General features: G+C 34.3%; 3 protein-coding genes across 5 annotated transcripts; 2 read left to right on the top strand and 1 right to left on the bottom strand.

Moving 5' to 3' along the window:
- Nucleotides 1-2172: 2172 nt before the first annotated feature.
- LOC121268370 (1-acyl-sn-glycerol-3-phosphate acyltransferase 2) lies at nt 2173-8094 on the top strand. The gene is made up of 11 exons (XM_041172615.1): nt 2173-2373; nt 3057-3179; nt 3706-3745; nt 3851-3924; nt 4358-4417; nt 5107-5184; nt 5347-5505; nt 5975-6100; nt 7206-7298; nt 7483-7569; nt 7703-8094. The coding sequence occupies exons 1-11, from the start codon at nt 2293-2295 to the stop codon at nt 7934-7936; spliced, it is 1155 nt and encodes a 384-aa protein (XP_041028549.1). The 5' UTR covers nt 2173-2292; the 3' UTR covers nt 7937-8094.
- Nucleotides 8095-8730: 636 nt separating this feature from the next.
- On the bottom strand, nt 8731-12993 carry LOC121268372 (target of rapamycin complex subunit LST8-1). 3 transcript variants are annotated; one of them, XR_005941152.1, is made up of 12 exons: nt 12837-12993; nt 12560-12673; nt 12104-12205; nt 11839-11951; nt 11650-11719; nt 10875-10952; nt 10132-10248; nt 9916-10010; nt 9694-9773; nt 9512-9571; nt 9000-9236; nt 8731-8825 (listed from the first exon to the last, which is right to left on the bottom strand). XR_005941152.1 is itself a non-coding variant. In XM_041172617.1 (11 exons), the coding sequence occupies exons 2-11, from the start codon at nt 12665-12667 to the stop codon at nt 9109-9111; spliced, it is 951 nt and encodes a 316-aa protein (XP_041028551.1). In that variant the 5' UTR covers nt 12668-12673; nt 12837-12993; the 3' UTR covers nt 8731-9108. The 3 variants fall into 3 exon arrangements, 1 of the variants encoding a protein (XP_041028551.1); XR_005941153.1 differs by having other exon boundaries at nt 12840-12980; XM_041172617.1 differs by having other exon boundaries at nt 8731-9236.
- A 7976-nt stretch (nt 12994-20969) lies between these two features.
- On the top strand, nt 20970-23794 carry LOC121268371 (zinc finger protein WIP2-like). The gene is given in 3 exon segments (XM_041172616.1): nt 20970-21696; nt 22967-23201; nt 23204-23794. Coding segments are annotated over 3 exon segments (1014 nt in total). The 5' UTR covers nt 20970-21126; the 3' UTR covers nt 23413-23794.
- Nucleotides 23795-26812: the final 3018 nt, after the last annotated feature.

Below are 26812 nucleotides of genomic sequence, written 5' to 3'. Positions count from 1 at the left end.
TATTAATTGGGAGTGGACGGACGGACCGGTTCTAAGGTTTTCTCTTTCTTTTATTGGACTTGACTATTATCATCCTAGTTTTTGAGAATTGGACATGGGAGATCTAGATGACAGGTATTTCCCCGAGTCGAGTTTTAAGTTATGGATAATGATAAGGTTATTATTTTTTTACTATTTTTTTACCTTTTTTATTTTATTTAATGATTATGAAATTGACTATTAATAAAAGTTTAATTTCTTATGTTAAAAAAGTATTTAAAAGAAAATGATAAAAAAATAAAAAATTTCAAATATACTATAAGTAGTAAATAGGTAATAAGATGATAATAACCCTATCACTACCCTTAAGTTATACCTGAGCCCCACTAGCAAATTCAATAAGAATAATACTACTATACTCATCCATTTTATCCTCTCATATTGATCACTTATGTATTTATTTATTTTTAATTTTTTTTACTTACTGATTAAGGAAGTGACTATTAATATATTGATATTTTTTTTTATATTTTATAAGAATGTTTAGAAATGTTAAAAAAAACTATGAATAAGAAAAATGAAAAAAGTTAAAAAAATGAATTTTGCCTAATGGCATGCCCAGCGGTCACTGTTGGGTGGTACCCTAGCAGCACTCATGATTCAACAAACCCTTTAGGTGTCGTTTGGATAGTGAGTTGAGATGAGATAAATTGATATGAAAGTTGAATAAAATATTATTAGAATATTATTTTTTAATATTATTATTATTTTGAGATTTGAAAATTTTGAATTGTTTATTATATTTTATGTAGGAATTTAAAAAAATTGTAATGATGAAATGAGATGAGATGAGATGAAATACTTTCACTATCCAAATAAAGCTAAGAACTACTACTAATAATCCGAATTCATATATAAATTCAAAGTTGAAAATGAACAAAAAACCATTAAACCATAATTTAATGGTATCAAATTTATGCATTTGATCCCTTTGAATGGCAATTTATGAGCCGATTCCGAAGATAGAAAAACATGAAGTTGCCCTGCCCATATGGGCTCAACTTTTCTACCGTACATTCGAAAGATATCTCAGGTCCCGTCCCACGAGTAATGAAAGCTGTTCGGGTAGTTGAGTTTAGTTGCAACCTCCTCGGACAAATCCATTAAAGAAAATAGTTGGCCAACAAGGCAAAAGAAAAACAAATTAAAAAATTATTTCACGTTTAAATTAAGATATTTGTGTACCATCTTTTCATAAGAATGAATAATGATATTCTAAAACTTTTATACCATATGTTATTTATATGACATTCACATAATTTAAATAAGAATATTTAGATTTTAAATTTTATTTTTTAAATTAAATTATGAGATATATATTGTGTATAGTGTAGAAGCCTTTGAAATTTAGAATAACATTACTCTAATGGATAGTGTTACTATACCGTCCAAGTTTGACCACTAGGTGTGCCTCTATTGCAAATTTCGTTTAAGTTTATAAACTTTTAAGAGAGAAAATAGAGTAGCTACGTGTACTTACTTAATTCCGTGTATGGAAAATTTTTGAGAATACAGTGTATGAGATCGGAGTTTATTACATAGGAATGAGTCCGAAAGGCCTCTCGTAAAACAAAAAAAAAAAAATTGTATAATTTTTATGTCTTTTCTCTTGGCATTAAATAAATATATATGAGGACATAGGTGGCAACTTGCGTGGACACAACTTGCATGGACACAACTTGCATGATATCAATGTCTTCTTAACTAATGGCCAAATGCTCCCGTGTGTACAAGCACAAAGGACACGCCCCCGCATCAGCTTCACTGCAAATTCAACATGGTTTTCCACGTTAATTAATAGCAATAAATGTTATAAGCTCTCTTAAATTCTATCTTTTTTTTTTTTTAAATTTAAAATTAGAGCTAAGTTTGAAGATTTTTCTTTATTTTTAATAATAATTATTGTTAGAGCAAATATATATTAAATATGGAATAAATACCTATGGATTCAACCGACCTGTTGCCGGATCTACATATGGTTTATCAATTTTATTGGTAATTATTAGATAATCACGAGTTATAAATATATAATATTTCCAGAAATTAATATTAACTTTTAGGTAAAAAAAAAAAAAAAAAAAAAAACAATTTCTCCTCTATTAATAGAAAAGAAAATCAAATCATTTCTACAGTTTTCTCCCTCTCTGTGTCTGTGTATGTCTCTCTCTCTCATAAAATATATACGCTCAATACTTTTTTCTGTGTGAATCACTGTGCCTCAGTGAGTGAGTGGTGGTGTGGGGGGTTTTGGGCATGGCGATTTCAGCGGCAGCTGTCATCGTCCCACTGGGCATCCTCTTCTTCGTTTCGGGCCTCGTCGTCAATCTCATTCAGGTATTCCTTTCTGAATTGGCTTCGATTTGTCAAGTTCTTCGACCTTGTTAGCCTCTAATCTGGAAATTCGTTCGATTCCTCGGTTTTGCTTCGTTTTTTAGGGTTTGGGCTTTTCGTTTCTTGCTTTTTTTATTATTATTTTTTTTATTTCGTTGGTTGCTCGTTCTAGGTAGGGTTCGTCAGTGTCCTTGTAGGTCTTTTATTTTCAATTTCATTTCATTTGAGCCTCTCTCTCCCTCTCTCGCTCCCTATCATATGCAATGACTAAAGACTTGCTTCAGTTCTCTTGTTCTTTGTTTTTTTTCTTAGAAACTGGGGGGAAGACGCAAGAGATGAAATGCTGAATATTTGACTTTCCTTTACATCCAACCTTGCAAATAAAGCCCACTACTCACTTGAGCTTATTAAAAACTATTCCTCTGGTTTTTTTCCCCAGGAATATAGAACTAGCATTTAAAGCTCGTTTCACACTTTGTTTTCTTTTTTGCTTTTTTTATTTTTATTTTGCTTCAATTGACAGAATGGTCGTGCTAATCTTTTTATCTCTTGATGAGTGCACCCAGTTTCTTTTTATTTTCTCCGCTTACTTTCTTCGGTTATTTTCTTTGTGATGGAAGGAGGGGGTTCAGTTGGGAACGCACTTGAATCAGTTAATGTAACGAATGTTTCAATCTTCTTTTCAGGCAATTTGCTTTGTCCTTATTCGGCCACTGTCCAAGAGTACGTACAGAAGGATTAACAGAGTGGTCGCTGAATTGTTATGGCTGGAGCTTGTATGGCTCGTCGATTGGTGGGCAGGAGTTAAGGTGTCCATCACCTTCCTTATAATTTAATTTTATTGATCTTACATCTATTTTAGACTTTCAGTTTATTTATAATAAATTCATAGAGTAATATCATTTGCTCATTCATGGCATGCTTCTAGGTGATACAATGTGATTATTGAAGATCTTTTGTGATACAATGTGATTATTGTAGATCTTTTGTAATATACATTTTAAGTGCCGCTCGTAACACATGCACGTGCAAATAGTAAATTTTATAATGAAACTGTGTTCATGATAGTTTAATGAGCAGATTGAGTTCTAATTCTTAATCATGAAACTGCTTTCACGATAATACAATGGAATATTTAATGGAAAAGTGTAATCCCTTTTCTCTGTATTTCTACCCGACATACTTTTCTAAAGAGATTTTGCTAATATGATAACCTGCTATGATGGAACCTAATTGGTAACATGAAAGGTATTCCTCATGAATTTGGATTTATGGTTTACTTTGTTGGAGCATCTGGAAAATTAAATCTTGATCACTGAACCCTTCTGGCTGCAGATCCAAGTATATGCAGACCATGAAACCTTTCAATTAATGGGTAAGGATAAAACTCTTGTTGAGTGAGACCCTTGGTGCTTGGTATTTCTGTACCAAAAAATTCCTAGTAGCTTACCTATATGAACATGTTGTGATCCTTTTGCAGGTAAAGAACATGCACTTGTTCTATCCAATCACAGGAGCGACATTGATTGGCTCATTGGATGGGTTATAGCTCAGGTGCATGATTTATATGCAGTGACTCTAATCATATGCATGCTTGTGCATACTACCAGTGCATTTTTGTATCTTGTGGGCTTTACTTCATGAGTGCTCATTGATAGCCAACATACACTTGTCACTTTTATGTACTTATACATACTGGACAAGAAACATCTAGCATAGAACCATATTTATATGCATGTATGCCTATCTATATAGAGAATTTGTAATGGTTATGTTATTACTTATTCGTTCACTTCACATTCTTTCTTCATTTTTTTTGTATTCTTTTATTACTTATCAAGCCACACAAAACCTACATATCATTCTAGTGTGCATCTTAGTACGATCTATCATACTGTTTTATGTGAAAACTAGTAATATCGATGTCAATGGTTTCAATGGTTATGTTTTATGCCGCTAATTGATTGTTGAAGTTAATTTATGACAGCGGTCAGGTTGCCTTGGCAGCACGTTAGCTGTAATGAAGAAATCGTCAAAAACCCTTCCGGTAGGTTTCTGCCTTGAAAATTCAGCGTGTGAGCTTGAGATGAAATTAGCTGAGTCCTAAGTTCAGCTTAAATTTATTTATTTGTTTCTATTGGCACCGGGTGTTTGGAACAAATTCGACTATTGAAGAATTGTTTGCACCTAAGGGTTTGAGCCTTAAACCTGGAGGGAGTATACCACCAAGATCAAGGCTTTTACTATTTGAGCCAACTCCTAGGGGTTAAAGTTCAGCTTAAATTTATGATCGATCTTTGTATTGAAATTACATTCTAACTTATTAGATGAACATGAAAGTAAAAATATTGGAAATACGTTAACCAGTTAAAATTGGACTACCATTGTTAATTGTTACTCTTGTACTTATCCATTTTACCTATAAAAAAAATTGTTACTCTTGTACCATCAACAGGCATGATAACTTAGGGAATTCAGATGCTATACAACATACATGATTCTATGTCCTAATGGGAGGGAAGTGGGAAGCAAAGTTGATATCCTGGCATTAATCTAGGAAAGGGAATGCAATGAGTACAAGTTCTTTGGAGTTTTGGCTCGAGTCTCTTCTCTGTTTTCTTGTTCCTCTTTACGTGTCATCCAGCAAAGGCATTCTTATTGGCCTTGTTTTGAGCGAGGAGTGTTTTACACGTTTACTTATATATCAAGGATAAAGTCTGTATACAATTTATGCAGGTCATAGGTTGGTCAATGTGGTTTTCTGAGTATCTTTTTCTGGAAAGAAACTGGGCCAAGGATGAAAGCACGTTAAAGGTACAGGTGTAATTGAGTTTCTACTTACACAGGCACACAAAAACTCAATATACAAAAGTTCCCCCACACATTTTTAAATACATACATCTTTCTTTCTTTGTGTTTGTGTGTCTGATTGCAATACCCCTTTGATCTCATTTGCATCTTGTGGGTTGTCTGCAGTTAGGTCTTCAACGGTTAAAGGACTATCCTCAGCCCTTCTGGTTGGCTCTGTTTGTAGAGGGAACTCGCTTCACACAGGCAAAGCTTTTAGCAGCTCAGGAATATGCAGCCTCATCAGGGTTGCCCATTCCTCGTAATGTTTTGATTCCTCGTACTAAGGTCAGTTCTCACTGCACTTCCTTTCTTTTACTTTCTGAAAATTAATTTTTTCTTCTCTTCCTTTGACTTACGGTATATCATCATCCAACTTCCACTGTACAGCGACACCCTCTAACTTTGCCCCACTTTTAATTCCCCCATAAAAAAGGAAAACGAATGGCAGAAAAAAAGAAAAAGGAAAACAACTGAACTGATTACTGACTGGTTTGAAAACCAGATGGTTTCTTAAGAAAAGAAGTGGAACCAGATGATAACTAGTATAGCAAGGCTACTGGATATTTATTTTGTCCCTTTATAATTCCACTTCTACTATGAAGTTTGTACTTGTAGCATCATAATTCTTTTTTATTTTTTTATGGATGGGATCAATGTTAGTCTTCAAACTTAATGGACTTGTTCTTGTAAATTGTTCATTTGCATGGCCACATCCTTCATATGGGCTTTTTAATATCCATTGTCTTGCTTTCAGGGATTTGTTTCAGCTGTAAGTCATATGCGATCATTTGTTCCGGCCATTTATGATATAACAGTGGCTATTCCTAAAAGTTCCCCTCCACCTACAATGCTAAGACTCTTTAAAGGGCAGCCTTCTGTGGTAAGCAAACTAAAGTAGTAAGTTTTCTTTTTATCATTTTGTCTTGTTTTTGTAAAACCACATGACATAATTTTTTTGATGGGTAATAAATTAAAACCACATAACATAATTCGTATTCTTCTTTTGTTTTCTACTTGTAAACAAGTGAGTTTGAATGTTTCCTTTTGCATTCATGCTAGGTATATTTGTTTTTTTTTTTATCTACAGCATTCTACTATGTCATATTTTGACCTGGAACTTGATGTATAACTTTGCATTTCAATTATGTTTATTTTTGTGAGGCTGCAGATTTTCTGCTGACATTTGATTACCCTCCGTTGAAGCAGCCTTTTTGTACTATCTATATTGTTTTAGGGCGTTATTTATGCCTCTTAAGAGCACATTGTTCATGGCAAAGAATGTAATAAGGGTTTTGAAGTGGAGAGGTTTCTGATATTTTCAAATTCTCTCATGTTTTCTTGTTAAAATGAATGAGCATATCAGTTCGGGTGCAAGTCTGGAGCTGTCAGTTATTGTTATGACTAGGAGTAAAATAAAGCATTATTACCACTACTACTAGTCCTATGGTAAGAAACCATTCAATAGCACATTGTTTATATCAAAGATTGGGGAAAGAAGAATGCTAGGCTATGTTTGGTTGTTAAAGTGATTTCAACCCATCTCAAATCTATCATTGATGGGATCCACTACTTTTTCAACTTCCCATTAAAAAAGTTAAACCCATCTCAACCTACTTACATTCAAGCACATATCTCAAACTTATTTGCATTCAAACTCATCTCAATGGGATCCACAAATACTACTATTCACAGATCAACTCAGATCATCTGAGATCACCTCAGCATCCAAATGCAACCTAAAGGACAAGGATAGAGAAGATTGGAGGTTGATAAAGGACAGTAGAGAGGAGATAAGATCTAAAAGGGTTAGAGAGAAGAACCAGCAGAAGGTGGAGAGAGAGAGAGAGAGCTTCCACATTTTCCTCAAATATTCATACTTTTCTGTTGTTAAATTTTGCGGTTAAGATTCTAGAAGCTTTTGCTATGCTTCACCATATTTGGTTGGTTCGTGTAATGAAAAACATGTACGGCTGACTCTACTGCAGATGCACGTGCATATTAAACGGCATTTGATGAAAGACATGCCTGAAACAGATGATGCTGTTTCACAATGGTGCAAAGATTTGTTTGTCGCCAAGGTGCATATTATGCTTTCTTTCAGTGTTGTGTTAATGTGGTATCACAATTATGCAAATCCGAAATGTTTATTATGGAGAGACTATTCTTGACGCCTAAATATACAGCTAATTTACCTTCTTGTGTGTGCAGTACTTTTTATCAGTTTTCTTGTGCTTATCTAGGTGTTTGCTTTTGGCCTACCAGGATGCATTATTGGATAAACATATTGCTGAGGACACCTTCAGTGATCAAGAATTGCAGGATACTGGTCGGCCAATAAAGTCTCTTTTGGTGAGATATTTGTTCTAACAAAACAGCTGACGCATGACTCTATCTTAACCTTGGTGGTTGTTGTTTTGCTGTTCTGCTGTTGCAAGGTTTTTTTTTCGGAATAACAGTAATTAACTTATTCATGCTTGAACAGGTTGTTACCTCTTGGGCATGTCTCCTTATATTTGGGGCTCTGAAGTTCCTCCAATGGTCTTCACTTCTATACTCGTGGAAGGGCATTGCACTTTTGGCATTCGGTTTAGCCTTTGTTACTTTTCTTATGCACATCTTGATCCGGTTCTCGCAATCAGAGCGCTCTACCCCTTCCAAGATCGCTCCAGTGAAGCCCAAGAATATGGAAGTGCATCTGGCAGACAAACAGCACTAACTCACTGGATGAGCTTATCATACTCGTAGGTCTGTCTTACCTTTTGGTATGTTTCCATTTTAATCCTCTAAGAAGTGTCTTTGTTTTTGTTTTGTTGTGTTTTTTTTTTTAATTTTTTGTATAACATGGTATGCATGAATACCAATTCATAATTTCATTATTCGGCTGGTCAATTATGGTAATTCTGTGGACTCTCTAAGATGATTGTGGCACTCAGTTTTTGACCTGCGACAATGTTTTTTCCTTTTTTTTTTTTTTTTTTTTTTCTTTTCCCTGTTTGATAAGCCCCATTTAGAAAGAAAGGTTCAATAACAAACCAATATTGCGATATAATATGTATGATAATTGATATTTACAGTATGTGTAAATGCTGTGTACTCTTTTTAAAAAAAGCGAATATGTAATCCATATGAAAAAGTTAATTTAACACAAAATTTGTTGGGATCCATAACTACTCTCAATTCATCATTATAACTTTTTCAAATTACAATACAAAATATAATAAATAATTCAATTTTTTTAAATTTCAAAATAATAATAATATTAAAAAATAATATTCTAATAATATTTCATCATCTCAACTTAATTAAACATCTAAAGGTAACTGAACAGGTTGGAAATTGATGATTTGGGGCATCATGGAGGTGGCACCAAAAAGAAATTTAATCACATGGCATGCTACTCATATAGGCGTTCGTGTGATATCAGTCGACAGTCGTTTAATGAAAAAGTCCTTTGAAGAACTGGAAAATGATGAAAAGAAAGAACGAAAAATAAATGTGCTGCAAACGTGATTAAGAAGTAAAATTCTGGTATATAATATCCACAATAACATCAGAAGGCTGTCATTAAAAAAAAAAAAAAAAAAACCTGTGAACATGTAACAGTGGTACCCATTTCAAATTGAGATTCTCTCAAATTATCTTATTCCAAGTGGATGGATCGCATTTGCAGAGAGATACATGCAACCCCCATAAAATTAAATGGGATGTGAACCTCGAATGCCATGTATCTCTCCTAATCTAACCATCCAAATTGGATAAATGATTGAAGAGGATTTCAATCCCCCACCATTCACGAGCAACACTGATCTACTCATCAAGGTATACATGCTGATAATGGATGAAAATGCCATTGCCACATGCTCATGCGCACGAGAATGTACAGTGAATTTACGAGGACGAGGGTTCAGCTCCATCGTGTAGGGCACAGCAAACAGTTGCTTTGTGATGTCCCTGATACACCTTGATATCTTCGCCACTTGACATGGACCAAAGTCTTGCTGTCGTATCCGAGGAAGCTACATGGATGAAGGATGGAGGTACCAAAATTAATTTTGATTATAATAAGGATATGGAGTAGGAGGAGCTGCTTGTTGCTTGATTCTAGAAAATGTATTTAATAGAGTTGTGTCCTAAATTAAATGGTTCGAATGATAATTTTTTCTTAATCATGCCTTTAAAAAAATATTTTAATAGCCACAGCCTAAACCCTACTAAAACCAATCAGCCTTGGAAAACAAAGTGAGTCTACAAGGCACAAGAACTCAAAACTAAGAGTTGCTAATACAAGTACCTGTTATAAGATAGGCACCATCTACGGAGAACACACAGTCCCAGACCCATCTTTGATGTCCTGGTAAGCACATGGGTAGCAAAATCATATCACCATGTTGGCTCAAAAGCATTTATTGGGTCAATTTTTGACATGTAAACAAACAAAGTAAGTACAACAGAAAGTTGAGATTTCATGAATACCTGTTAGAGTTTTCTCTAACGTGAAGCCATCAACATTCCATATCCTGACAGTATGGTCAGAAGATGCAGTTGCCAGATATCTACAAAATGCAATGCCAGCAGAAATTAGCAAACATCTCATACAAGCAAGAACACTAGGTATAAACAAAGGCAATTTGAAAAAGTGGACTCATTTGATGCTAAAAGAATAGAGAAAATGAAGATATGGATACAAGGAGTTGCCTCTGTGGTTCACAGAACTCAGGTGAAAGTAGACACTTAAGTATATATCCCCCGTGTGCTTGCAGCTTATGAAGTGGCTCAAAGTTTGTCATAGTCTGCAAGAATATGCATTCCACATGGCATAAGTCAAACATGATATCAGGGTAACATAGACAATCAACTCCATCAACTCAACTGTGCTTTCTCATAAAATTTTCAAGTGCTTCAATGTGCTACCTGGGTCCCTCGCAATAAGCGCCAAACATAACATGTCCCGTGATTATTTGCAGCGACGACCAAGCTCCCATCCCACATGACGGTGAGAGACCGTACAGCAGTATCGACCTCTGGCACCTATACAAACACCACAGAATGGAGATAATTTTAAGCACACCTCTTCTAAGTCAGAGAGAGAGGATAGCAATGGCATGCTAACAGCCTAAGGCTTCAAAGACAGACATTATTTTTTAGGAGATTTATTTTTTTATGCGTTTTTGGTTTCCCTCTTTGACTTGTGCAAATCAAATCCCTTTTGATTCGAGGACCATCTTACACATTCAATTGCATGGTACAAGAATATATGTGAAGACCTAAGAATGATTTCAGATGCTTCATCACAAAATCATGCTACAAATACAATCATTAAGGTTTTATGACATGACGAGCTGAATCAGCTGTCCTCAATTCCAAGGCCTTAGAGCTTTCCCACAACACAAAATTAGGTGTCCTGTGCTTTCAGGGCAATTTTCAGTTAGAGGTCACGCAAGTCATATCTTTTCTGTTACTCTCATCAATAATAAAATATTCAATAATAAAATATCTAACTTATTAAGAAATGAGTTTCCTATGGTAGAGAATAACTGTCTGATACTTGTCACAAACAGAAAAAGTTCCAACAGAAAAAATATGACATACTAAATTTGTAATCCTTATTCCAGAAAAAAGGTGAGATGTACTGAAAAGAAAACAAGAAAGCATACCAATTCGCAGCTGCATGAATTTGCCGTTAAATCCCACACACGAATATTCCCGTTTTGGTCTCCTGATATAAGTTCGGTCTGCAAGGCGAAATAAGTACAATTATATTAAGAAGTTAGACAAACAACCAAAAGCACTACCATGAAGCATAGTAAACATAGTTAACTTAGCAAACACCAAATACTCAACCATCTAATTATTTTGCAATCATAGTGTAATAATTTAATGATCCAAGCATTATGTATTATAGCAGTAGTCAAAACAAAAGCCATAAACCCTTCCTATGCTTATACTTTCAAACTTTTTTTCGTATATTTATTTATATTCAGCGTGCACATACTGGACACAATCACTGGCGAAAGAAACACTTTTTTTTTTCGTAAATCTATATTCAATGCGGACATACCGACAAAAGCACTGGTGAAAGAAATCTGATCTCTTCCTTTTTGGAGAAGTGACAGGTAGGGAAGGACAATTGACTTGTCTACCAAGGTTATTATTGGAAGATAATTTTCTACTATCCCAAACAACCCCATAAAAGAGCAAAAAGCCAAGGTGCAAAATAAGGTACTTTAAGAGCCCATATCCTTGCCACAAGATAACAAGGAAAGAGAAAAGCTAAGAGATTTAAACGAGTGTATATGCACAACTTATTAGGAAAATTCATGCTTTAGTTACGTTTCCCTCTCTTCTTAGCAGTATGTAGAACTAACAGCATTCCTATCTGAAGCAAATTTCAATGGCTGTAACTGAAACTATTATATTTAACCAGTCAACCTGGTTTGGGTGGAGCACAACAGTGTTGACAGCTGCTCGGCTTTCATATTCCCTTTGACAACCTGGAGCCCTGCACTTGATCTAAAGAGTAAGTCTAAGTAATATAAAAAAGGGCACACAAAAAAATAATAATAATAATAATAATAAAAATAGACCAGCAACAGGTTTGTTGGGGAAGGTTTACTTTACCTCAAATCCCAAATCTTTACTGTGCCATCCTCAGAACCTGAATACATCCAATTTCCATCGCATTGAAACCCCACTGCCATCACATTATTAGTATGTGAATCATAGCTCATCACCTGTCATGAGTCACAGAAAATAACCCACATCAGCCTATAGAAGAACATATGAAAGTCTAGAAAACATAGTAATAATAAAAAGAGAGATGAAATTGGTTCTTTTTTTCCCCTTATGATAAATAAAAACCAGACTAGCCATGGGACACACATACTGGTTGAGGGCTGCTAGAGTTGACATCAAACAATCGAATGTGAGGATTACCAGCTGCAGCCAGGTAGCGTTTGTCTGGGGTTATCTCAAGCCGATTGACATGCTGTGTATCACACACGGTGAATCAGATCCATCACAAAAATTTAGAATCATCAGAAAATCTAATAAAAGACTGAAGGCCGACAAATAGTGTGGATGGAAACAAAGAAGATATTCAAGTTTATACTTTTTATTCTTTGGAATTATGACCTAAAACGTGAACAGAAATAATGATTCATTATGAGTACAATGTTTTATATATATTTCATAAAGCCGATCACTTCACTGTGTATGCCGTAGATTTGCATAAGAAAAATAATCTCGAAGTTCAAGTTTTAAACAAAATATACGAGTCTACGACCAAGGCATTCGCAAAGAGCATTAAAGGAACAAAGAAACCGAGGATTTAGGAACAAACCGAATCCGGATATTGGATGGTACGGTAGCAACGGCCGCTTTTGGCCTCCCAAAACCGAATTGTGTGATCATAGCTCGCCGTTGCAAGTATCACAGACGGTTGGGTCATATCAATCTAATCAATATTAACACACTAATTAACTAAACATTAAATTAACCCGAAAAGATCAACAGATAATACGAAGGCATGAAAAAGTAAAAGGCAAACTAAAAACCCGGTTTAATACTAGAGAAAGAAAAAAAGGACGATGCTTTACGGGAAAGAAGGTAAAATTAACCTCTTGATGCAGTCAAACTTGTGGAATTAGGGTTTTGAGGGGTTTTGGCGAGCTGCAGAGAAAAAGAGAGGCATTCTGGTTAGTGTCTAGATCTCTGGGAAGGACAGAGGGTCCTCCTGTCTTTGTTGCCAATTCTCTTATGAGTTGGGATTTTGGGCTGTTTCAATAGGAGAAACTGGACAACCTTAATGGGCTGTCTCAGCCCAATAGTGTCTGCGTTTTTTTTTCCTCGTTTTTTTCCCCTTAGTAATCTTCTGTTTCTTAACGGATGATTAAAAAAAAAAAAAAACACTTCTAGCTCCAAAAACCATGTATATAACTGGATCGGTTCCACATATCTTATGTAGAAATAGTAGGATTTAATTAAAAAAAAGGAATTAATTCTAAACTGTTTTCCTATGTTTAATGCACAAATGGACAAACTAACATTTTAACCACAAAATAATTACATAAAAATAAATCTATAAATTGATGTGGTTTGATATGGTACGTCAGATTGTAAATTTACTTTAATTACAAAGTAAATCTAACGGATTTCATAAAACTATATCAATTTGTAGGTTTATTTTGTATAATCTCTTTGTATTTATAGCAGTTATCAAGATAAAAATTATGGAAGGTAAAAGAATAGTTCCAAGTAGGGGAAAAAAAACCCTTTATATAAATTTTTTGGGCTATTGATACTGTTTTTCCCTTTTTTCTTTGGGTCTTCTTTCCCGGATTGAAGGTAGTTTCTTTTTAAAAGTGAATTCTCAGGGAGATTGGAAATGGTACAAAATTTCAATTATGTAAGTAAAAAGCTATTGAAAGTGGGAGAAAAAGGTTTAAAAAACTGTTGAAAGTGACAAGGTACTTACCTCCATAAAGGAAAATAAACTACAAACTAATGAATGAAAATGACCATAATTTTGGACTTTCTCAATTGTCCTTAGTTTGATAATTTGCGGGAATTACAAGGTTGTTGTTTGGGATATAATCCCGACTAATTTCAATTCGCACAAATCTGTGGAGCATCTCTCAAGTAATATTAATTCAAATGAGAAATCTTCCAATTCGGTGGTCCCCAAGTATGAATAGGAAATCTCAAATCTAGAACGTCCGGTCCCAACTCTCTCAAATTAACAGAGTTAAAATGGAGTAGTACTCGTTACTCATTAGGAGTTGGGACGTGGCCAGGTGGGGGTCCTCATATATAAGCCAGCTGACTTGCGCGCGTATGGAATATATATAACATCGGATTAACTTTAGCTGCTTAATTCCACATTCATGCGCATGATGACAGATCCCTTTTCTGTTTGTTTGAATGTTTGGGGAGTTCAAGAGCCAACCCCATATATATATATACCAAGTAAAATATAATTAAATTGCGAGATCATAATTCTTTTATGAATTGGAAATTAAGGAAATTAAGAAATAAAAAACTAAGAAAAAAAAACCATAACTTAATCGATCATAGTTTACTGGGATTAATTTTTAATTGTTCATATATATATATATATGATCAGATTATTCCAAATGTATCAATATCTTATATTTACTATTATCATTGTTGTTATTTGCAATATCAAGTGATGATAATATCAATATTGGGGAGTCTGATCAATTCAAATGTTTGATTTAGGTAGCAAGCCATGTTTTTTAGCCCTTAATTTGATGTTCACCTGATCTTTTGTCGTCTCTGAATCTGACTACGCAAGCATTTATGCATGCATCGTTTTCGAGCATTAATGCAGGGATTGGCCCTTCAATTAGTAGCTAAAAAATGCTGGTCCGACTTCAGCTAGCAAGCTACCTCTCTGATCATTGATTATTGCTGTGTAGATATGTCATGCTGATCATGATGAGCATGCCCGATAGATCAGGCCCCAATTTGAGGAGATAATGAGACCATTACTAATGCATGTATGCATTCTACATGCATGGCAGTACTGCATGCTATATATTGCTTTGTTTTAGATATAATAATAATAATAATAATCCCTTTCACTTTAAACACGTATATCTTTTTTAAAGACACCAGATTTGCCCAAACTCAAAACAATCTTCATCCCCCAAAAAAAATACATCTCGATATTAAAATTCTCATCCAAACATGAACTTATATTACAAAACATATTGCGGTTTTTTTTTTTTTTTTTGAGAATTCTTAAAAATTGATCAAGAGAATTTTAATTACCAAACATGCCCAATGTCCTAGGTGCTCTTGTTTGATTAATCTTCCAGATTCACATGATCTTCTATGGTCACATTGCCTGAGATTTTGTATATATATATATATATATATATGTATGTATGTATGTATATATATATATTCCGTTATCACTTAATCTGTGTCATGAGATTAATTGCAGGTAGCAATCTTCCCCTAATATAGATATTGTAGTGCGTGCGCATTTTAACAAAATGCATATAATGCCATGGCTACTTCAAGTACTTCCTATTGAAGTTTTTGGCGACAAGATCTCTCAAGAGAACCCTCAAGGGAAAAAAATTAAAATCACCAGCTGCAAGCAGCCAAGTGAAAGCCGACATAGATCAATCTAAGATATATTATAATACCCAAAGAACAACAAAAAAAAAACAATATAATTTTGAGGTGATTTTGTATAGGGATTTGTCAGCGCATGCAGGGCAGAGATGTTTAATATATATATATATATATATACACATCTTGCAAGTTACAATGCAAATTAACACGACATACAGTAGTACTCCTGCTGTCTTGGAAACTGGATAAAATTAAGCATGTACATATGGATCAGCTAGCATAGGATATAAATACCTCTTATCAACACAACGTACGGCACCCTTTTAGCAGATGTTAGAAATTGTTCCCTTTTCGGCTTTTCCCATATATATATATATATATATATACATTACAGCTTTAACATGTGAATATATATATATATATATATATAAATCAGCTGTAGTTTTTTCTTTATATAATCCAATATTAATATTGCATTAAATTAAAAACACGAGTCTGAGATGAGGAATTTTCCTTGAATTTTAAAGCAAAGTAGGCGGTCGGGCTTTGAGCTTGGAGAGGGAAAGGGATCGGATCAGGATGAGAGAGAAAGGGGGGTAATTTTTAAGCAAGAGGAGGGGTAATTTGGCTGTTCCAAGATACAACCCTTTATTTTTATAGCTTTTGTCGTGTAATGGGAACTAAAAAGCACATAAAGGAGATCTTTTAATTTGAGCTTCGTAATTAGTGTAAACATTTGATAGTATTATTGAAATGCATATGATATAATTGATATCATGGCCCTTTTTATTGTGGGTGTGGGGATAATTGCTGCCTTTTGTTTTCCTTATGTGAGAAAAGTGAACTGACTCTGGTTGTAAATCATGCAAGATTTATTAAAAGGTGTAAAAATCGAATAGAATTGAATACCACTTAAAGAAAAAAAAAAGTTCCTCGGGAATCAAAGATCAGTTATTCGCAGCTTGTACATGAAATGATTAGCTGCATGCCAATTAGATTATAAAAAATATTGTTTTCCTTGTTTCATTCCTTGTTTCATTCCTTGTTTCATATCATCCACTTTATTTAAATAATAAAATTTAATTTATAATATTTAAATTTTAAAATTTATTTTTAAATCAAATTATGCAATATATATAAACATTTTTTTATAATATATTATTCTAAACATTTGAGAATAAAATTACTCCTCCAAAAATACTGATCATGACACAATAATATATATTTACGTTATGTTTTGTACGTGCTAATATTTTGCAGCCAAACTGCCAAAAGCTTATATAACCACAGTTTGGATTGCTTCAAAGACATACCGGCCTGAGGGCAGGAATCGAAGGTGGAATCACCATGATGTTTATAGAAACATACATATATATATATATATATATATATATATATATATATATATATATAGTTTAGAACTGTTGCAAAAATGTAAAAGAATACGTTATTGATGAGATACGAGCTAGGGTCGACACTGATGAAACCCTCTGCATGAACGATGAAACTGGAACAATCTGCATACTAATTAAGTGTGGTTGGTATCTTATTCCAAAAGAAAGAAAAAAAAAAAAAAAAAAAAAAAAAAAAAAAGAAAGAAAGATAAACTACCTGCATAATTCTAGATGGCAACAAAATTATTTTCCTAATATCCATTGCCATTTCTTTAAAGGAAAAGCGAAAGTGATTGGTCGTGAAGACACTTGATCTGTGATTTTAGAAAAATATATACGCATTCACATTTCAAGTGATCAGGTAGATATATGAATTGGTAAAGCCTAGATTTAAGGTAGACCATACCTTCATGGCCACAAATTTAGACAATATACCAACTATGCAACAAAAATGGACCCTTCGCTTTCGTTTTATATGGATGCATGTCCCTTTCCCTACATTGTCAGAAGCCAGGCCGTCTCTCATGAAACCCTAAAACCTAGTGACAAAAAAAGGGGCCCCATAAGAGTGAAGTGATGAGAACCCGTGCTGGTCAGCCAGCTTTGTAGCAAGACCTAGCCGGTACTCCTGATCTCTGATATCATCTATATATGTGCTAATTTGGTAAAAAAAAAAAAAAAAAACTCATTCACGACTCTCTGTCATTTGCTATTCTTTCATTATTACCCATTGGATTTCCTAGCACACAGCCAAGAAAACTTTCTATCAGCCACGTGAAATATGGAGCATTTCATATCCTCGATCGATCTCATTGATTTTTGTAAACAAGCCATTATTAATTATAAAGATGGTACGTCCATCTTATATATAGTCATCCTGATCAAGGGCAAACGTTACAGAAGAAATCAAAAGATGCACTGAACCAGCCGACTAGCTATAGATCAACATGAAATGCGAGGCAACAAGCAACGCAAAAATCCGTGGTGGCTAGCTAGCTAGTGACATTCGGTCGTTTCGCTGTATATGCTGCATGCAAGCCTCTCATCGGGGGACGTGCTACGCGTACGAGTTTTAGCAGAGAGAATTGCTTCGACTCATTCAGCTTTAATACAAACTAATCCATTTTTCTTGTTCATCTTTTTACGTTGAAAAATCGATCGTTAAAATATATAATCGGGGTTTCGATTAAGATTTTTAGTTTAGTGCATGCCGAGGGTGTATAGCTAGGTTTGATCGACAGAAAGAAAACAGAAAACCAAAACAGCATCTGTTCTTTATGATACTAAACCCTATCCAGTACATCTGAGACATCAGTAGAATTCCATTTCACTATTTGTAAAGTCATATTATTCGGACAGAGAAAACAGTGATCTGGATTTTGAAAGTGCGTATATCTATATAGAATTGCTCGCAATTAGCTAGAAAGCTGGACAGTAAAATTGGTAGCAGGGCCAAGGCAGCGTTATAACTTTCTAGAAGGCAAGTATTTTAGATTGAAATTATAAATAGGGTAATAGTTTAGTTAAAAAAAAAAATTTAAAACATGCACCACTAACAAATTAAATGATAATAAACAAAAAAAAAAAAAAGTGATTAAAGAGTAAGAAATAAAAATTAAATTTGAAACCTAAAGAAAATAGGCATATAACAGCAAAACTTCAAATTTTTTAATTAATAAGCTGTGTATACATAAAGTTTAAGTACTAAACATAAAGAATAAAATTATTTCACAAGAATATTATTGACTACAAATAAAATAATTTATTTATCTCTTCTGTATATGTTTTAAATTTATTTAAAAGTAAATATTATTTTTCTAATAAATATCTCTAAGAATTGAAAGAAATTCTCTCTGTCAAAATATTATATGAAATCAAATTAAATGAAAAATAATATACTTAAATTATTAAGTTTATTTAAAATATTAAACTAATTTGTAGAGCCTTGGAGGACAGGGCCCCCTCGATCGCGCCTCCTTGGCTTCGTCACTGATTGGTGGGGACTGGGACATCTCTTGAGCTCGCAGTTTGCCAGGCAGACTAATGCGCGCGCGCGCGTACGTACACCAATGGAGATGTTGGGCTTCGTTGAAACTTCATCCCGATAGCTTTCTTGTTCCTAAGAATGTGTTATTGAAAAAAGGTAAAAAAAAAAAAAAAGGTAATTAATACCTTTTAAGTATTTGATGAGAAGAATATTGGCCGTAGAGCTAGCTTATATATATATATATATATATATATATATATATATATATATATAAGTTCATTTTGGCGACACTAGAGACAGAACCCAACTAGCTGGGACATTTGGACGCTTTTACTATAGTGCGCCCTGTTACTAATGATCTTTGTCTACTTCACTTTGCTTTGTTGTTCCTGATGAAACACACTTGGGGTGGACAAGGTGCATACGTTGCACATGTGTATGCCATAGGGTGATGGTACTGCATGCTTTTCCTGCCGCGCGCGCTTTGAGCTCTAGGGTAAAGTAATGGCCGTGAATCGATCGCGGCAACTGCAGAATTAACAGAAGTCACTGTATATATATAGACCCAGATCTCTATATCAAGGAAGCATGGCATGGTTTGTCATTTCCATACTCGACCTTTATCATGAAGTAGTGTTTTTTGCTAACAAGTCAACAACGTGTCCAGCTATTATATCATCATGTACATGAGCATTGCTGGAACATGAAACGTCGTACAAAACAAATAGAGAACCTATATATAATTTTATGCATTGAAATAAATTAGGTAGCCAGGGAACTGTTCAGAAATATTATAGAATTGGACCAATATCTCATCTAAATTAATGAATCATGTTATATTAGCGGCCTAGCTTATTCTAAACTAGTATAATTATTCTCTGGTAAATTAGTTTCCACGATTATAAGAAATACTATTATAATTTCATGATTTATTTTTAAATTTAAAATTAATTAAATCGAGCAAAATTCTAATCACTTTTGCCAAATGCCTAAGGTGCTAATTATCGAAGTTTTGTTATTCCTCCTTTAATATTTTATTTGCATCCTCGTTGATTTATTTAATTTTTCTGGGGATACAATAAATTTTATTTTTCACCTTTATCATGTGTCTTTTTTTAATTGTTATAATAAAAAATTTCAGTCTTTTCTCTAATTACTGTTATAGTTCTTGCAATCTTTTAAATTTTAATCGGGACTACCGTTTATATATATATATATATATATATATGTATGTATAATTGATAATTTAACCAAAACAAATTCATGTAGTACTTCTCTCTGTTTTGTATTATATATATATATATATAGGAAAATCAATTTAAAGTTCTTTGCACACGAACAAAAAAACTACCAACTAATATAATTACTGTCTCAAATACATGATAAATAAACGTACCGTACGTAGAGTTTGGTTGAAATTAAATGATTTGGGAACTGACGAATAATGATGGTATATATTATATCATATACGATCAAGACAGCTAATTAGAAACTAACTAGACTACCGCATGCAGCATGCCCTTTATTATTCCATCCTGCTGATTTTGTAATATTTATTAATAACTATTAAAGTTTTATTTTTTAATAATTGTACTAATTATTCTAATACAATATTATTCCACATTGGTGTATATATATATAGTTTGTATCCTAATTTCCTGATTATTTATCTGATCAAGTGATCTGGACCCGTACGCGGGTCGAATAGTACTCATGAGGAACCAAATTAATAATTAGGTTTCATTTATTTTCAAATAGCAGATGAGATGAGATGAAATGAACTGAGATAGAAATTAAAAGTTGAATAAAATATTATTAGAATATATTTTTTTAATATTATTTTTATTTTAAGATTTAAAAAAATTAAATTGTTTATTTTATTTTATATGAGAATTTGATAAAGTTGTAATGATTAGATGAGATGAAAATAATTGTGAAAATAAATGAGCTAGACAGTGTTATAAATACATACATACATATATATATATATATAGATTTTAATTGAAAAAAGAAAAGAAATTAAAGAAAGGAAGATCGAAATTAATCATTATGAGTTGATTTACGTGTTAACTAGCGACCAAATAAATTAACCACAAAACGGCCGGTAACGGTACTATTTTCCTAGATTCTACTCATATTTGGCATTAAAAATAAATAAATTTAATAGATTCTCTTCTAACCCTAAGGGCCTAATGATCAAAATTTTATTTATTTTTTATTTTTATTATATTCTGCTCGATCGGGTGATTCTAAATTGTCTTCCGCTCGCCTGTACTTTAATTAATTCTCTGTTGAGTACTGTATATCACTTCTCCACTCCCTAGTTCGGTCATCTTGTACCTCTCTCTCTCTCTCTCTCTCTCTCTAAAAGCAAAGCTAGCACAGTGAAACTATTCCCGATCCCCTTACAGCCTCTCCACCATGGCTGACCCCTACTCAAATTTCTTCACAGGTCTGTTCAAATTCAACCCTCTCCACCATTACCCACCTTCAAACCCTCCTCCACATGACCCTCCCTACGCTCACAACTTCTTCATCAACCAAAACGGCAACTTTTTCCACTACCAAAACCCACCCACTTCCCCTCCTCTCAAAGAAGCTCTCCCTCTTTTGAGCTTAAGCCCTACCAAACAAGAACAAGAACAGGAACAGGAACGATCATTAGATAGATACTATTGCACTGCCATGGATGTGGATAAGATCAGCAAAAATAAAGAAGAAGAAGATGATGACGACGATGAGACTGTGACTGTTGCACTGCACATAGGGTTGCCAAGCCCTAGTGCTGCTGAGATGGCTTCTGTGCTCTCTGCTTCTTCCTCGGATCTCACCGATAAGGATCAGGGAGATGGTGATGATTCTGGACACCATATGAACAGGCTCAACAAGGGGCAGTATTGGATCCCCACCCCTTCTCAGATTCTCATTGGCCCAACACAGTTCTCATGTCCTGTTTGCTGCAAGACCTTCAACAGATACAACAACATGCAGGTTTGTTTCTTCACATAAAACCATCCCCCCACCCCCCCCCCCCCCCCCAAAAAAAAAAAAAAAAAAAAAAAAAAACAAAAAGGTCTCCTTTTTCCTTTCTCCCTCTGCTCCCTCTTCTGGGCTTCTTCCTTCGCTTCATTTTTAATATATTTTGAGGAAAAGAAATAGAAAATTGAATAGACATTCCTTTCTGTATCTATGACTTTCTTGCCTGATTTGAATCTTCAACTCATGTTGTCGTGTGCTTGGATTTAAAGAGGCAAAGGGAGTTTGATTCTATGGGTAATTTTCAAATATTTCTCTTGGATTTACCATCTTCCAGTTATTTTTATTTTCATTTACGTTTGTGCATGGGTTTGGGCTTTGGGGTTTGAACACATCTTTTCTGATCCAAACTGAGACTGGGATCAGTATTCATGATCGGTTCCTTCCCTTTATGTGATTGAACAATACATGATGTTCCTCAAGCTTTTAGTACTTTCAAGTCAGCGTTACACACTACGCCTGCTGCAGGTCTGTAGAACTGAAATCTTGCAGTTCTTTAACCAGAGGCCCAGATGATGATCTTATTCCATGAACAAATTAAGGTCTCTCTCTCTCTCTCTTTCTCTCTCTCTCTTTGTGAACCTTCGCTCCGCAACAAACGGTTCATGGACTGTTGGACATGACAACCTCATTCATAGGACATTGCTTCTCTATATATCTCCTAAATCCCATGAACCAGTCTTTCTAAATGCTTGTTTCACCTGTTTTGTTTTTAATCGGAGATGTTGTAAAGAGAAAGAAACTAGCAGCCCGGACAATCCGGATACAACGTACAGCGAAGAGAATCTTTTGTTCCATACTTCAGTCTGGCCTGAAGCAAATCCATTTTCCTTAATTTAGGGTTGCACAAGCTAGAAATTTTAAATTAAGGTTCATTATGAAGAAGTAAGAAGAGCTTCTTTCAAAGGCCTAGCTATTTCACAATCGCAGTATCGTATGATCTGTAAGATTCAACGGGACCCCCAAATGTAAAGCAGAAAAGGCAACTTTCACGCTTTATAATCCTTAACAAACTACGTACATGACTCTCAAGACGCACCTATTTCACAAGAATGCAAATGTGTAAATTGAATATTATTTAAGAAGTTTTACTCTGATTAGGTCATTTTGCTTAGCATTTTCTTGACTGTTTTGGGATGTGGTAGCATGTACATTGACTATATTTGTATTTATTATTATTAAACTTAATTGATTGTTTATTTGTTGGTGTGACTAAATTTTTCAGATGCATATGTGGGGGCATGGTTCTCAGTATAGAAAAGGGCCCGAGTCTCTGAGGGGCACCCAACCAACGGGGATGCTTAGGCTTCCTTGTTATTGTTGTGCACCAGGGTGCAGGAACAACATTGATCACCCGAGAGCAAAGCCTCTTAAGGATTTCAGAACTCTCCAGACGCATTATAAGAGGAAGCATGGAAACAAGCCTTTCATGTGCAGAAAATGTTGCAAGGCTTTCGCCGTGAGGGGGATTGGAGAACCCATGAAAAGAACTGTGGAAAGCTTTGGTATTGCATCTGTGGATCCGATTTCAAGCACAAAAGATCTCTTAAAGACCATATAAAGGCTTTTGGAAGCGGCCATGCGGCATATGGCATGGATGGCTTCGAAGAGGAAGATGAGCCTGCATCCGAAGTAGAGCAAGATACGAGTCAATGCAGTGATATTATATAAATGAGCATCAATACTAGCAATTGATCTAAAGCCTTTGAGGCCATTTGCATTAGTACTATATATATATAGCCATGGCTTTCTACTGAGAACTGTAGTGTAAGCTTCAGTCCACTTGGAGAGCCAAATTTAGATTTTTTTTTTTTCCTGTTTCTTTTCTGTTCTTTCCTAATATTTCCTACTTAGCAATGTAGGATCCAAAGCAAATCCTAGACCAAACCTTATGCAAGGCCATTTTCCTTTCAACTCTTGTTAATTGATGACTTCTCTTTCCTTCTATTGAGCTAATTCCTGTCATAGACCCTGCTGGAAAAGATTAAAACATTACTTAGAAATTAAAGTCGTTTTGGATGAGTTAGGATCAAAACCAAAAGAGTTCCCATGGGAAAGATTAATTGCGTTTAGATGTTAAGCTGAATTGAGTTTTCTATGAATTTATAGTAATGAGTAGAGATGGTGAAGTGAATTTTGCAAGGTACACTTAAAATGAATTTAGATATGTTTAGATATTAAGATGAGTTTAAATATATTTATGAGAAGTTGAAAAAAATTGTTGATCACACATGTAAAGAGGTGTTAAATTAAAAAAGATTATAAGTTTCACGTTTAAAGAAGTTTTGAATTAAAATAAGTTTAATAATTTAAAAATTAAGTGATTAGATATTAGAAAGGCATCATCAGTGTCCCTCATTGTTCTTTGTCCCTTCTTTGTATTGTTCTTTGTCCCTTCTTTCCATTCCCTTAGAAAGGCATCATCAGTGTCCCTGAGCATTCCCTCTCGTACTTGAAATTTTAATTTCCTGGAGAATCTTAATGAGATTAGGCATTTTCTTCCCCTCAAAACTAGCGACCCAACTAGTACTGTCCTTGATCACTTACTCGATCGAGCTCATGACATTCTCACACACATACCAATTACGTATTTACGTGCGCGCGCGTGAATATATAAACATAAAAAGTACCTAGCTATGACATACATGTGACGTAATAAGTAGCTAGATCGAAATATGCATGTCTGCCTGTATGAATTAGTAATGATTCATCCTGTTTGCCGACAAAAATTAAAGAAGAGTTTGCATATCATGGGTTTTCAACGAAAAGGTAACAGGAAGGATACCTTATTTGAAATAAATAAGACTACCTCTTCTAACTTTTAGCGATGATGATGCATCCGAGAATAATGTTTGTGGGGGCATAATTTCAGGATTTGTTTGGCCTCAATAATTCATGATTTTCTTTTTAGGATTCTCGATCGTGTGTCTTCATATATCAATTCACAAATCTGATAAATGGTAGTGAAGGTTGTAAAAAGAAGCAAACTAATTCTCAATAGACAGACACTTCATGACCTGCAGCTTGTAAAAAGTGATCATAACAAGGCTGGCTGCATGTATAATTTAGGTAGTCTTTTTCATCCTGATCAACGTAAATGAACAGCTTTGTATCGATTATTGCAGAATATTGCCAGAAAGCCTGGTGCATGCGGCTTGTAACCGTAACTATTCAGGATTTATGATCATTAATTTCGATCGCTGAAGTATTTGGATCCGGAGTTAAGATCAACTATCCGACCCTTTATTGCGCGCTTTGTTCAGTGGAGATCATATATATATATGTGTGTGTTTGTCGATACACAGATCGTATAAAACGATACACAGACAGGAGCAAAAACAAAAATAAATATGGTAATATTAATGGGTATGCAAAACGTTTGTCAGGTTTGGAGGATTGAAATGCAGGATCCCTTTGGCAGCTTTCTTTTCGAGAGAATAGAGAAAGGGAGAGGGAGTCATGTGGAAAAAAGGTCAGCGAGATCGAAGGCTGAATCCCAACAAGGGAAATACTGATGTCTGGTCAACAGTAGCATACATGACCTCCTCTGATGTATATACTGTAGACTGATATGACTTCTCAATAATATTTTGACCCTGATCTCTCAAAACAGTTTTGGAATACAGCCTGCAATCTTTGTGATTGATAAACGTATACGGCATGTTTTCAATATATATATAGTTGAATTGTGGGATACGATCGATGATCAGGGCCGGGGAAAAGCCAACCATTCTATTGCAATATTTTCTTTTGGGATATATTCAGCAATTCAACTTCTGATCTTTAACATTTACAACAACGGTTTTTTTGTTAAATCCATTATCAATATCGGCCTTAAGTTACTAAGTTCCATTATATAATAAAAAATAAAAATACAACGTTGTAGGCCGGGGAACTGAAAGCTGCATGCCTCAACAAACGACGTAGTATTGCAACAAATTACAGTATTATTTTTTATATAAAAAGTAATGGTTATATATATATATAATATATATATATATTATATATATATATAATAAATTGCTTTCCTTAGCCTAATAAAGGAGGAGACCACAAAAAGATCATGCGATTTTCGATGCAGTTCAACTAAGGGAATGAAATGATGTAATGGCTGTCGAGCAGAGGCACTACTGCACTAACTTCTCTTTAATTTACAGCATTCGATAGCTCAATTTCCATTCTTCCATCTTGGAGATCCTCAAATCATAAAAAATAAAAATAACTGAAGCGAGAGAGTTCGATGGATTAATAGACAAGAATTAATTCAACTGGGTGGCACGTGATGAACGACTGATGAAGATTGAATTTCCATTTTTCATAAAAAAAAATAGGAAAAATGACCACCTCGTGGTAATAGAAAAGATAGCCGACGACCCAAAGCTGAAATTGTCTTACATATATATAATATATATAGTGACTGCCACGTGGGCTTTGCACTTATAATAATTACTTTGTTTACTGCTATATATGAAACATTGCCAAAATAAACGGTACGTATAAATTAAACTGCTAGAATTGAAGAATTTATTGTATTGACTATTGACCATAAATATCTAAACTCTATGTTGGGAAAACCATACCCTTCTAGCAGTAGCATCTATCCGTGCACCATGACGTACCCTCTCCATCCATTATACATCCATGATCTCCATCTAAATCACTAGATCTCTTCCCATGAATGCATGCCCATATCATGCATATGATCTTAGTTTTTGTCCCGCAAGAGTTTTACTGTACATATCTGACTTGCTAGCTAGTCTGTCCGAGTACTGAAACCAATGTTAGTACCGCCAAAATTGCCATACAGTGTAATTGACTTGCTATCTGACTTACTGTACAAACGGTTTGGACGGTTTAGCACACTAGTCGCGTATCGATTTTGATATGAATTTTTTATTAAAAAAATAAAAGAAAAAAAACTTTTTAGAGAAAAATAAGTCTTCTGTCTTACAAAAAATAATTTTTATCTTTAATTTATAACGTTTTATTAAATAAATACCTTATATATCAATATGGATATATATTTTAGTGTGCAAACTCGCTTGCAGAAAAATATTTCCTAGTATTTATA

This window comes from Juglans microcarpa x Juglans regia, chromosome 5S (assembly GCF_004785595.1).
Source record: "Juglans microcarpa x Juglans regia isolate MS1-56 chromosome 5S, Jm3101_v1.0, whole genome shotgun sequence".
Lineage (NCBI taxonomy): Eukaryota > Viridiplantae > Streptophyta > Magnoliopsida > Fagales > Juglandaceae > Juglans > Juglans microcarpa x Juglans regia.
The sequence above is the reverse complement of the archived record's forward strand: the minus strand, read 5'-3'. Positions and strand labels throughout refer to the sequence as shown.